Genomic DNA, 13,819 nt, shown 5'->3' on the forward strand with positions numbered 1-13,819 from the left:
GGACACAACCGCGGAGTCCGCGGATTATCCGCGGATCGGGCGGATGAAATTAAAAAAAATAAGATTTTATCGGCTCGCGGGTCGGGTCGGGCGGATTAATTAGATTTTTTTTTTTTTTTTGCGGGTGGCAGTTAAACCAATTGGGAAATATATATACATAGTTAAATGTTGTTACCCACATACGAAAAACGAGCAGGCACCTGCAGCATATGCCACAACAGAAGAAAAAAAAAGAAAAGAGATGGACACTTTTACGGAGCGGAGAAGGGACGCCTCGCCGGGGTCCGGGACCGAGGCCCCTTCCCCCGAGAGGGCCCCACCGGGAGCCGTAGCTGAGGCGATCCGCGAGAAGGGCCCGACGCACGTCCAGGGTCACTACCGCGCCCACCGCACCGACACCCCGCCTCGTCCGCTTTCGCCGCGGCCGGCGTCACGCGCAGCAGGTAAGCAGTTTACCTGCCCGCCACCCCCGTGGCCGGGGGCTCGTAACATGGGTCACTCCGCGCGCTCCGCCCGCGCAGCTTACCTGCTTGCCACCCCTGTTGCCGGGGGCGCGTAAAAGGGGTCACTCCGCGCTCAGTGCGCTCACGAAAGGGGTGGGGCTCACCCTGGTTGATATAGAGAGCAGGACGGTGGCCATGGAATTTCATTTAAGGTTTGTGATAAACCATCAAACTCATTCGTTAAAAGGACTCTATAGTAATATAAAGCGAAATTTTCTGGACATTATCATGCAAGAAAAGTTTATTTTTGGGATCGCGATCACCGCGTAATGATTTTTAAAGGTTGCATTACATTATTAACTGTCCCATGTGATCAGCCAGTGCGATTGGAAGTCCATGCTCAATTATTGCCTCCGTAAATAAAACTTCGGCATTTATCACATCCAAAGAATCTGTTTGGGCGACGAAAAACGTTGAAAGTTTTCCACTTGTATCGCTAGCAACGGCATTAGACTTGTGTTTTTTTTGTCCCAACGTGGTCTTTTACATCGCTAATTCCTCCGTGTCCGATCGAAAAATCTTGTCTGCACAAGGTGCAATTCGCGTAGTTTTCACCCTTTTTTTTTTTTTTTTATTAATATTAGATATATAACAACGGGCGGATGGCGGGCGGATGGTGGGCGGATGCAGTTCTGATCAAACGTTACATCGGGTGGATGGCGGATGGATGACGACTTTCTGACGCGGTTGCGGATGAGATAAATTGCCTATCCGCGCATCTCTAATGTATATATATATATATATATATATATAGGGAATAGTCAAGTGAGGACTTGACACTTGATAACTTGTAACCTTTCTGTCTTTTTGTCAGGAATTTGAGGTTTTAGCTCAAATCCGACTCCTGCAGTTGTCTTGCAAAAACTGTGTGTTCGCCAAGGACGAGGCCTTCCTGCGTTGGTACCACAGCGTGCCCACGCTAGCTGAGGAGCAAAGGTACACAACATTCATATCATGTGTGTTGAACTTGGTGCCCACTATTGATGGAGTGTTCTACAGCAGTGGTCTCCAACCTTTTTGTAACTGCGGACCGGTCAACACTTGAAAATTTGTCCCACAGACCGAGGGGGATGGTTTTTATTTTATTTATTTTTTTTATTTATTTTTTTGTCATAAAAAATACAATCATGTCCGGACTGTATCCCTGCAGACTGTATTGATATATATTGATATATAATGTAGGAACCAGAAATATTAATAACAGAAAGAAACAACCCTTTTGTGTGAATGACTGTAAATGGGGGAGGGAGGTTTTTGGGGTTGGTGCACTAATTGTAAGTGGATCTTGTGTTTTTTATGTTGATTTAATTAAAAATTAAAAAAATAAAATAAACATTTTATTTTTTTTATTTCTTGAGCGGCCCGGTACCAATCGATCCACGGACCGGTACCTGGCCGTGGCCCGGTCGTTGGGGACCACTGTTCTACAGTACTCTACTACAGTCATAAACATGATGTGTATATATGTATATATATATATATATATATATATATATATATATATATATATATATATATATATATATATATATATATATATATATATATATATACAGGTAAAAGCCAGTAAATTAGAATATTTTGAAAAACTTGATTTATTTCAGTAATTGCATTCAAAAGGTGTAACTTGTACATTATATTTATTCATTGCACACAGACTGATGCATTCAAATGTTTATTTCATTTAATTTTGATGATTTGAAGTGGCAACAAATGAAAATCCAAAATTCCGTGTGTCACAAAATTAGAATATTGTGTAAGGCTAATACAAAAAAGGGATTTTTAGAAATGTTGGCCAACTGAAAAGTATGAAAATGAAAAATATGAGCATGTACAATACTCAATACTTGGTTGGAGCTCCTTTTGCCTCATTTACTGCGTTAATGCGGCGTGGCATGGAGTCGATGAGTTTCTGGCACTGCTCAGGTGTTATGAGAGCCCAGGTTGCTCTGATAGTGGCCTTCAACTCTTCTGCGTTTTTGGGTCTGGCATTCTGCATCTTCTTTTTCACAATACCCCACAGATTTTCTATGGGGCTAAGGTCAGGGGAGTTGGCGGGCCAATTTAGAACAGAAATACCATGGTCCGTAAACCAGGCACGGGTAGATTTTGCGCTGTGTGCAGGCGCCAAGTCCTGTTGGAACTTGAAATCTCCATCTCCATAGAGCAGGTCAGCAGCAGGAAGCATGAAGTGCTCTAAAACTTGCTGGTAGACGGCTGCGTTGACCCTGGATCTCAGGAAACAGAGTGGACCGACACCAGCAGATGACATGGCACCCCAAACCATCACCCAACCCTGCAAATGTTGCATTTCCTTTGGAAATCGAGGTCCCAGAGTCTGGAGGAAGACAGGAGAGGCACAGGATCCACGTTGCCTGAAGTCTAGTGTAAAGTTTCCACCATCAGTGATGGTTTGGGGTGCCATGTCATCTGCTGGTGTCGGTCCACTCTGTTTCCTGAGATCCAGGGTCAACGCAGCCGTCTACCAGCAAGTTTTAGAGCACTTCATGCTTCCTACTGCTGACCTGCTCTATGGAGATGGAGATTTCAAGTTCCAACAGGACTTGGCGCCTGCACACAGCGCAAAATCTACCCGTGCCTGGTTTACGGACCATGGTATTTCTGTTCTAAATTGGCCCGCCAACTCCCCTGACCTTAGCCCCATAGAAAATCTGTGGGGTATTGTGAAAAGGAAGATGCAGAATGCCAGACCCAAAAACGCAGAAGAGTTGAAGGCCACTATCAGAGCAACCTGGGCTCTCATAACACCTGAGCAGTGCCAGAAACTCATCGACTCCATGCCACGCCGCATTAACGCAGTAATTGAGGCAAAAGGAGCTCCAATTAAGTATTGAGTATTGCACATGCTCATATTTTTCATTTTCATACTTTTCAGTTGGCCAACATTTCTAAAAATCCCTTTTTTGTATTAGCCTTAAGTAATATTCTAATTTTGTGACACACGGAATTTTGGATTTTCATTTGTTGCCACTTCAAATCATCAAAATTAAATGAAATAAACATTTGAATGCATCAGTCTGTGTGCAATGAATAAATATAATGTACAAGTTACACCTTTTGAATGCAATTACTGAAATAAATCAAGTTTTTCAAAATATTCTAATTTACTGGCTTTTACCTGTATATGAAAATCCTGTATTGTAGAACACTACATACATCGTGTGTACTGGTATTCTCCCAATACCAATATTTTGGTACTGTTTGGTACTATTTTCATACTTTTCAAAATAAAGAAAAACATGTCATTATTGGCTTTATTTTTAACTTTACGTCTTATGATACATTTAACATATGTTTTTTTTTTATTGCAATCAAAGAATAATTTATACATGAAATAAGATAGTGAACATTTTAGACAACTTCCCATTAGGCACAAGACATTGATACAACATTGATTATACATACAAACATTTCCTTTAAAACTAACTTTGAAACAATGTTGCAAAATAGTTGTCTTTGTAAATTGAGACAACGTTGATGTTGTTGTTGGTTGGGAAATGACCAAAATTCAATGGTCAGATCAACGTCAAAACCCAACATTGAATAAACGTCATCAAAAAGCATGTTGTTTCAAAGTATTTGTGTTGTAAAATATTGGTTGGGAAAATGACCAAAATTCAATGCTCAAATCAACGTCAGAATCAGACATTGATTAAACGTCATCAAAAAGCATGTTGTTTCAACATTATGTTTGAGTTGCTCAACATCAGGACCTCATTCAACAGTTTCTCAACATTGTTTCAAAGTCTTGTGCCTGCTGGGATTTTGTAATTTCACATTCTATTATTTTGTCAACATGATGATGGATTATTAATATACTTGTTCATTTACTGTTAACATCTGCTTACTTTCTCTTTTATCATGTTCTATCTACATTTCTGTTCAAATGTAATAATCACTTATTATTCTGTTGTTTGATTCGTTACATAAGTTTTGGCTGATACTACAAATGTGGGTATCGATCCGATACCAAGTAACAACACGATCAAACATTGGTCATAATTAAAGTTCTCATGTGTCCAGGGACGTGTTTCATGGGTTTATAAACAATAAAAAAGACAAAATATTTAGTGATAATAAAAAATAAATGGACGTAATCATTGTAGTATCGACTCTTGTTCTTGGTATCGTTACATTGGATATCTGCATAGGTCCATTACATTAAGGGGTGCTTGCTTGTTGTTAGCGGTTAGCTATTGTATACTCCTACGGTGTGTAGTGAAGCATGTTTAGCCATTCCTCGTCCTGCAGGGATGATACTTGTGAGAATTGTATTTTTTTTTGTTGCCATTAAGGCGAGGATTAGTGATTTAGAAGTAGCTAAAACAAGGTGGAGGGATGTTAGCCGCTAACTAGCTTTTGTTTTAAATAAGCTCTTGCAAAGAGTGTTTATAGCTTCACCTTTGTCGTTAGTTTTGAAGCCAAAATATGTCCGTTCTCCCTCGTCTGTCTCCACACTGTTTTCGCTTGCAAGGCGCTCTGTGTGTGTGTTGACTCCTCTGCGCCTCGGCTCATATTACCAGCAATGGGCCATCATGTCCATGGAAAAAAAAAAAAGTACTGATATTTATCAAAGGTATTTTATTCTTTAGCATACTGTCCAAATGTAGTGTGTAGTATTAATGGGTGTGTTGTGGGTGATCTACCAAGACTGTGTGTACTCGGGGTGTAAAAAAAAAAAAAAAAAAAAGATTTCAGATTAATCGCAATTCTTATTTGTTAGGGTTCTTAAATTAATCAAAATAATCAAAAATCGAAATATTTTATTTTTTTATTTTTTTTATTTAATCCAGCATCAGACATTCTTATCCATTACATCATATTCACATACATCATATATCTGTTGTCTGCCCTAAATGTCAAAATATTTTTTATTTATATCCCAACCATACCACCCCCCCAAAAAAAGAAAGAAACAGCAAAAAAAACTAAGTAATATCTACAAATACATCAATTAAATAAACAAAAAAATAAATAATAATACATACAATAATAAAAATCAGTAATAAAATACAAATAAAAAATAAAAATATAGACAGATATATATATATATATATATATATATATATATATATATATATATATATATATATATATATATATATATATATATATATATACATACACACATACACATATATATATATAAATATATATATACATATATATATACATACACACATACATATATATATATACATACACACATACATATATATATATATATATATATATATATATATATATATATATATATATATATATATATATATATACAAAAATCTATTTAAAATTTTTTTTCTCAAAGGTGAGAACAGTGTGATGTTATAGTGCACCTGGAATGATCCAGAAGCGAGAACATACTGTATATGGTGACAAAATTTTTCATATAGGAGATAGTCTTTAATGATATATTTCCTGTATAAAAACAAAGAACACCATTAAAAAATATTTAAAAATATTGGCAGCACTGAAGCATAAATTGTAATTGTTGTATAAATTATATTGCTGAATAGGCAATATGTCTATTATTTATATATTATATATACAAATATGTGGACACGCACTCGGACTCAGGATTCTCTACCCATCGTCTGTCTTTGCCTCCTTTCCCACAGCCGTTTGTGCGTAACTGTGCCAGTTTGCAGACGTGCTAAATAAAACTATAACAGTTTTAGTTCAAATAAATCACATTAAGATCGCTAAACGGGTATTTATCGCAGTATTTTGAGTATTCTGATGCAGACAAGCTCACTCTATGAACTATTTTGCCCCTGTAAGAATCACAAGTTTGCACTTTTTAATCCACGCAAAACTTTTAGTTACAGACTGTCCAATGAGATTGAAGCGCTCAGCGAGGCGGGCCCTCGAGGCCCCACCCCGACTGTCATCGTCACGCAGTGTCCCAAGTAAGCGGCGCAGAACTTCCGGAAGGTGAACACATGAATGATTTATTGATGATTTATGGTTTTTCAGTCTGAGTTCTTCCAGGAGCAGCCTGTCGGCCGACTCTGAGGGCCTCTTTGACTTCTCCACCCCCGTCAACAACCTGCTGTCCAAACTCACAAAGGTAACAAGTTGGAATAGTGCTTAAAAAAAAAAAAAAAATGCTTAAAAACATTTTTACAAAAAAAAAAATAATAATAATTTTAGTTTCATTCGCAAACACCCAAAAGACCAAAAGCATACATTTATTGGTTTTTAAAAAAAAAAAAACAACAACATAAAAACAGCTAAAAGTGTTCAATAAGATGCTAAATTTGTCACTAGTCACTTTTGAAAAATATATATGCGACTTTATTGTCAAAACTGCCCCATACTTGTTCCATCCGTTTGTGTTACATTTGTGACCTTTTTGTTCTAACTAACATAGTTTTTATGTTCCAAACGTTGTACAGTTTTTATGTAAACATTTTATCATTTTTAAGTTAACGTTTTATAGTTTTTAAGTCATTAACGTTTTATAGTTTTTATGTTTTACCATTTTAGTTATGTTATTAACGTCTTACAGTTTTTATGTTATTACCATTTTACAGTTTTTTTTGTTATTAACGTTTTATCGTCTTTGTTATTAACGTTTAGTAGTTTTTATGTTATTTAACGTTTTTGTGTTAACGTTTTACAGTTTTTATTCTATTACCATTTAATAGTTTTTATCCTATTAACGATTTACAGTTTTTGTTATTAACGTTTCATCGTTTTTATGTTAACGTTTTATAGTTTTTATGTTATTAACGTTTTTGTGTTATTAACATTTTACAGATTTTATGTTATCAATGTTTTATAGTTTTTATGTTACTAACGTTTTACCGATTTTATGTTATTAACGTTTCACAGTTTTAATGTTAACGTTTTATCATTTTATGTTAACGTTGTATAGTTTTTATGTTATTAACGTTTTTGTGTTAACATTTTACAGTTTTTATTTTATTACCATTTTATAGTGTTTATCTTATTAACGATTTACAGTTTTTGTTATTAACGTTTCATCGTTTTTATGTTAACGTTTTATAGTTTTTATGTTATTAACGTTTTTGTGTTATTAACATTTTACAGTTTTTATGTTATCAATGTTTTAGAGTTTTTATGTTACTCACGTTTTGCCGATTTTATGTTATTAACGTTTTACAGTTTTTATGTTAGTTTTATCGTTTTATGTTAACGTTTCATAGTTTTTATGTTAACGTTTTTGTGTTATTAATGTTTTACAGTTTTTATTTTATTACCATTTTATAGTTGTTATCTGATTAACGATTTACAGTTTTTGTTATTAACGTTTCATCGCTTTTATGTTAACGTTTTATAGTTTTTATGTTATTAACGTTTTTATGTTATTAACATTTTGCAGTTTTTATGTTATCAAAGTTTTATAGTTTTTATGTTACTCACGTTTTGCCGATTTTATGTTATTAACGTTTTACAGTTTTAATGTTAACGTTTTATCATTTTATGTTAACGTTGTATAGTTTTTATGTTATTAACGTTTTTGTGTTAACATTTTACAGTTTTTATTTTATTACCATTTTATAGTTTTTATCTGATTAACGATTTACAGTTTTTGTTATTAACGTTTCATCGCTTTTATGTTAACGTTTTATAGTTTTTATGTTATTAACGTTTTTGTGTTATTAACATTTTACAGTTTTTATGTTATCAATGTTTTATAGTTTTTATGTTATCAATGTTTTATAGTTTTTATGTTACTAACGTTTTACCGATTTTATGTTATTAACGTTTCACAGTTTTAATGTTAACGTTTTATCATTTTATGTTAACGTTGTATAGTTTTTATGTTATTAACGTTTTTGTGTTAACATTTTACAGTTTTTATTTTATTACCATTTTATAGTTTTTATCTTATTAACGATTTACAGTTTTTGTTATTAACGTTTCATCGTTTTTATGTTAACGTTTTATAGTTTTTATGTTAACGTTTTTGTGTTATTAACATTTTACAGTTTTTATGTTATCAATGTTTTATAGTTTTTATGTTACTCACGTTTTGCCGATTTTATGTTATTAACGTTTTACAGTTTTTATGTTAATGTTTTATCGTTTTATGTTAACGTTGTATAGTTTTTATGTTATTAACGTTTTTGTGTTAACATTTTACAGTTTTTATTTTATTACCATTTTATAGTTTTTATCTGATTAACGATTTACAGTTTTTGTTATTAACGTTTCATCGCTTTTATGTTAACGTTTTATAGTTTTTATGTTATTAACGTTTTTGTGTTATTAACATTTTGCAGTTTTTATGTTATCAATGTTTTATAGTTTTTATGTTACTAACGTTTTACCGATTTTATGTTATTAACATTTTACAGTTTTTATGTTAACGTTTTATCGTTTTATGTTAACGTTTCATAGTTTTTATGTTAACGTTTTTGTGTTAATGTTTTACAGTTTTTATTTTATTACCATTTTATAGTTTTTATCTGATTAACGATTTACAGTTTTTGTTATTAACGTTTCATCGCTTTTATGTTAACGTTTTATAGTTTTTATGTTATTAACGTTTTTGTGTTATTAACATTTTGCGGTTTTTATGTTATCAATGTTTTATAGTTTTTATGTTACTAACGTTTTACCGATTTTATGTTATTAACGTTTTACAGTTTTTATGTTAACGTTTTATCGTTTTATGTTAACGTTTCATAGTTTTTATGTTAACATTTATAGTTTTTATATTAATGTTTTATCGTTTTATGTTAACAATTTATAGTTTTTTGTTATTAACGTTTTTGTGTTATTAATGTTTTACAGTTTTTATGTTAACGTTTTATAGTTTTTATGTTAACGTTTATAGTTTTTATGTTAACATTTTACAGTTTTTATATTAATGTTTTATCGTTTTATGTTAACAATTTATAGTTTTTTGTTATTAACGTTTTTGTGTTATTAATGTTTTACAGTTTTTATGTTAACGTTTTATAGTTTTTATGTTAACGTTTATAGTTTTTATGTTAACATTTTACAGTTTTTATAATGTTTTATCGTTTTATGTTAACAATTTATAGTTTTTATGTTATTAACGTTTTTGTGTTAATAATGTTTTACAGTTTTTATGTTACTAACGTTTTATAGTTTTTATGTTATTAACGTTTTATAGTTTTATAGTTTTCATGTTATTAAAGTCTTACAGTATTAATGTTACTAAAGTTGTATAGTTTTTATGGTATTTACATGTTAAAGTTATGTTATCATTTTATAGTTTTTATGTTAACGTCATAAAATGTTCATGTTATTAACGTTTTACAGTTTTAATGTTACTAGCGTTTCATAGTTTTACTGTTAATGTTTTTGTGTTATTACTGTTTTACAGTTTTTATGTTAACGTTTTATAGTTTTTATGTTAACGTTTATAGTTTTTATGTAAACATTTTACAGTTTTTATATTGACGTTTTATCGTTTTATGTTAACAATTTATAGTTTTTATGTTATTAACGTTTTTGTGTTATTAATGTTTTACAGTTTTTATGTTATTAACGTTTTATAGTTTTCATGTCATTAATGTTTTACAGTTTTTGGAATAATAACAATTGATAGTTTTTATGTTATTAATGTTTTACAGTTTTAATGTTACTAACGTTTTTATAGTTTTTATGTTATTAATGTCTTATAGTTTTCATGTTATTAACGTCTTACAGTTTTAATGTTACTAACGTTTCATACTTTTTATGTTAAGTTTATGTTAAAGTTGTTATGTTAACATTTTATAGTTTTTATGTTATTGACGTTTCATGGAGCTGGTCATGAATGGTAAGACGTTAACATACAAAATATAATACACACCAAAAAATTGTAGCACAAACGTTGGGGGTGATTTTGATTTTGACATGAGAATATTCTGCGATGAGGTGGCAACTTGTCCAGGGTGTACCCCGCCTTCCGCCCGATTGTAGCTGAGATAGGCTCCAGCGCCCCCCGCGACCCCAAAGGGAATAAGCGGTAGAAAATGGATGGATGGATGGATGGATGAGAATATTCTCATTCAAGTCCTCATTCACGCAGAAAGACCATAAAGGAGAAACTGACCCTAAACCTATTTTTGACGTCAGCACATGAAGTCTCCGTCGGTGTCCTGCTTGGACGTGGACACGTCGCCTCCCGTCGGTGACGCCTCCTCCCCTGCCCCGCTGGCTCCCAGCACGCCGCCCAAATCTCACCGCCGCTCCGCCTCCTGCGGCAACACCCCGGCCAACGGTGCTAAGGGCTCGGGGCCCGACATGCGCATCATCAGGATCGGCATGGACCTGCAGGACGGGAACCTGTACAGGAGCATCCTGGTGAGCATCCTGCGGAGCGTGCTAAGTGCGCCTCAGCTCATCGCTCTTCTCTCAGGTCACCAGCAACGACAAGACGCCCGCCGCCGTCAGCGCCGCCCTGGAGAAGCACAATCAGGACTCCAAGCAGGCGTCCAGATATGAGCTGATCCAACTCCTGCCTGAAGGGAAAGGTGAGCATCTTCTCCACGCTGACTAATAATAATAATAATAATAACAATGTTTTCACCACGCTGACAAATAATAATAATAATGTTTTGTCCAAGCTGACATATAATAATAATAATAATAATAATAATAATAATAGTAATAATAATAATAATAATGTTTTCTCCACGCTGACATATAATAATAATAATAATAATAATAGAAATAATGATAATAATAATGATGTCTTCTTCCCTCAGAGCTCATCATCCCCGCCACAGGAAACGTCTTTTACGCCATGACGTCGTCCAGCGTGGACTTCCTGCTGAGAAGGAAAGACGCAAACACGCCCCTTGGCTCGCCAGCAATCAGCCAATCAGAGACGAGCGCCACTTACCCTCGAATCAAAGCCAAGGGGAGGAGACTAGTCCGAACGCTCTTTTGATCACAGGTAATGTGGACTTTTTAACTCCCCACTTTATTTCATCGTGTATCAACTTCTCATTTAATGACCTCTTTTTTTTATTCTAATTTCTTTTATCCATTTTTCTGTCATTTTTATTTTACTTTGTTGACTCTTTTCTAATTCCATTGTCTATTTTTATTCAAATGTATTTTATCCATTTTTTCTGTCATTTTTATTTTACTTTACCTTTTTATAATTCCATGGTCAATTTTATTTACATGTATTTGATCCATTTTTCTGTAATTTTTATATGGTATGTACATTTATTCTTCTATCCATTTTTTTCTTATCGTTTTTTTGTCATTTATTTTGTTCACATTTATTTGATCCATTTTTCTGTCATTTTTATTTCATTTTGTTAACTTTTTCTCATTCCGTTGTCTTTTTTAATGTACATTTATTTTATCCAAAATATATATATATATATATCTATTTTGTTAACTTTTTGTTTATATTTATTTGATCCATTTTTCCCGTCATTTTATTTTACTATAACTTTTTTCTAATTCCATTGTGTTTTTTATTTAAATGTATAACATTTTTCTGTCATTTTAACTTTATTTTAACTTTCTCAAATTCCATGGTAAATTGTATTTACACTTATTTTATCCATTTTTATTTTTTTGTCACCTTTTTCTAATTTCATGGTTAATTGTAATGACGTTTATTTTGTCCTTTTTTCTGTAATTTTTTTTCTAATTCCATGGTAAAATGTATTTGCCTTCATTTTATCAATTGTTTCTGTCATTTTTTATTTTAATGTGTTAACTTTTTCTAATTTCATGATCTCTTTTCTTTCCTTTGGATTTATTTAATCCATTTTGTCTGTCACTTTTCTTTTCTTTTTTGGTATCATTTTCTAATTTCACAACCTTTTAAATTTAAATGTAACCCATCCATTTTTCTGTCATTTTTTTAAATTTTGTGAATATTTTCTGTCATTTTTTTTGTGTGTGTGTGTATTTTTTTCTTAATCCATTGTTTTAATTTTAATTTATTTCATCCATTTTTTTCATGTCATTTTTATTTTATTATTTTAACTTTTTTTTTATAATTTCATCATCTCCTTTTTTTTTAATTTAAATGTATTCCATCTATTTTTTCTTGTCATTTTCCTTTATATAATGTATTTCTCCTTTCTCAGAGTACCTTTCATTTTATCTCTTTTCTGCTTTGTTTTCAAAATGTATTTTATTTAATGCCAAAGCATTCTTCCATTGCTCTTACTAAATGTGTATTTTATTTTATTTTTTTTACCTCATTTTGTTGTTAATATTTTATTTAATTTTTCCTTATGTTGCTTTTATTTCACAGGAATTATGTGACACTTTTATTTTTATGAATGTAATATTTTAGCGCGTATGCGATGTTCTTATTTGATTGTATTTTGTACGTCATCACTTGTTCAGTATTAGAAAAGACGTCCTGATGTGACCGACATCCAGCAAGCATCGCAGACTCACCACTGGAGGAAGAATAGATTCTCCTTTTTATTACTTGTGTTTTTTTCAAGTCATCGCAACTCAATCCACACTTTGGGAAATGTCTCAAAGGGCGATGATGATGACGTTTCCATGGCGACAAAAACATTTGTCCGTCCCAAAACACTGAAACGTCTCATGTAAGTTATTAGTTTCTATATTTTCCTTCAACATTGTGTTTACGTTAGCGTGGACTTTAACGTACTTCACCGATAAAAACAAACAAAAAAACCAGCAAAATAAACATCCCACGTCGTTCTATTTCATTGTAAAATGTAACTAAGTATTTTAATATCGCCTATAATTTCCTCATACACTGGAAATAATATTTGTATGATCTTTTCTCCCTCATAGCTCTTATTTGACAACTATGTTTGATCGTTAAAGGGCTTTATGAATAAAGTCGCTATGGTTTGCCTGGTGTTAGCTAGCATGAGCGCGGCTAGCATTAGCTTGATGTGCAAAAATTTTACAAATTTATTGGTGCTAAATTTAAACCACCATTGTCTTCACGCTAATTGTTAGCTTAGCACAACGGTGCTTTCAAAGTGACTGTTTTCAGCGTTTTATTCAGCTTATATACATTGGTAGCTAATAATAGCAATTGAAATAAGAAATAAGTTGCAAAAAGTCACTTTGATCGGTTGGTTTTATTTTAAATTGATGTCAGCGACTGCTAGCATGGCAAAAGTGGATGCAAATGTTTGAAAAGGAAAAAAAAAAAGCTGAATGAATGTTTTGTTTTAATGCTTTCCAAGTGAAAAAAGTGCGAGGCTAACGTTAGCAAGCCAAGTAAGTTGTGTTAGCTAACTTTAGCTAACACGAGCTGAAGGTTGCAGACTTTGTGTCATTTGGGGTAAAGCTATTTTTATTACGATTCTTTTCATTTGGTCCCAACTTTTCAAAACATTGTA

General features: G+C 32.6%; 1 protein-coding gene across 2 annotated transcripts in view; it reads left to right on the forward strand.

Annotated features, from left to right (window-relative positions):
* Nucleotides 1–13,124, forward strand: part of rgl2 (ral guanine nucleotide dissociation stimulator-like 2) — a 70,609-nt gene extending 57,485 nt beyond the window's left edge. For both annotated transcript variants that reach the window (XM_061983089.2, XM_061983090.2), the window contains exons 15-21: nt 1,318–1,439; nt 6,347–6,433; nt 6,501–6,594; nt 10,587–10,814; nt 10,870–10,984; nt 11,219–11,409; nt 12,569–13,124. In XM_061983089.2, the coding sequence (XP_061839073.1) occupies nt 1,318–1,439; nt 6,347–6,433; nt 6,501–6,594; nt 10,587–10,814; nt 10,870–10,984; nt 11,219–11,403 (831 nt within the window). In that variant the 3' untranslated portion in view covers nt 11,404–11,409; nt 12,569–13,124. The remainder of the gene's footprint in view (nt 1–1,317; nt 1,440–6,346; nt 6,434–6,500; nt 6,595–10,586; nt 10,815–10,869; nt 10,985–11,218; nt 11,410–12,568) is intronic.
* The last annotated feature ends 695 nt before the right edge of the window (nt 13,125–13,819 follow it).

Source organism: Nerophis lumbriciformis, linkage group LG21 (genome assembly GCF_033978685.3).
Source record: "Nerophis lumbriciformis linkage group LG21, RoL_Nlum_v2.1, whole genome shotgun sequence".
In the NCBI taxonomy this organism is placed as follows: domain Eukaryota; kingdom Metazoa; phylum Chordata; class Actinopteri; order Syngnathiformes; family Syngnathidae; genus Nerophis; species Nerophis lumbriciformis.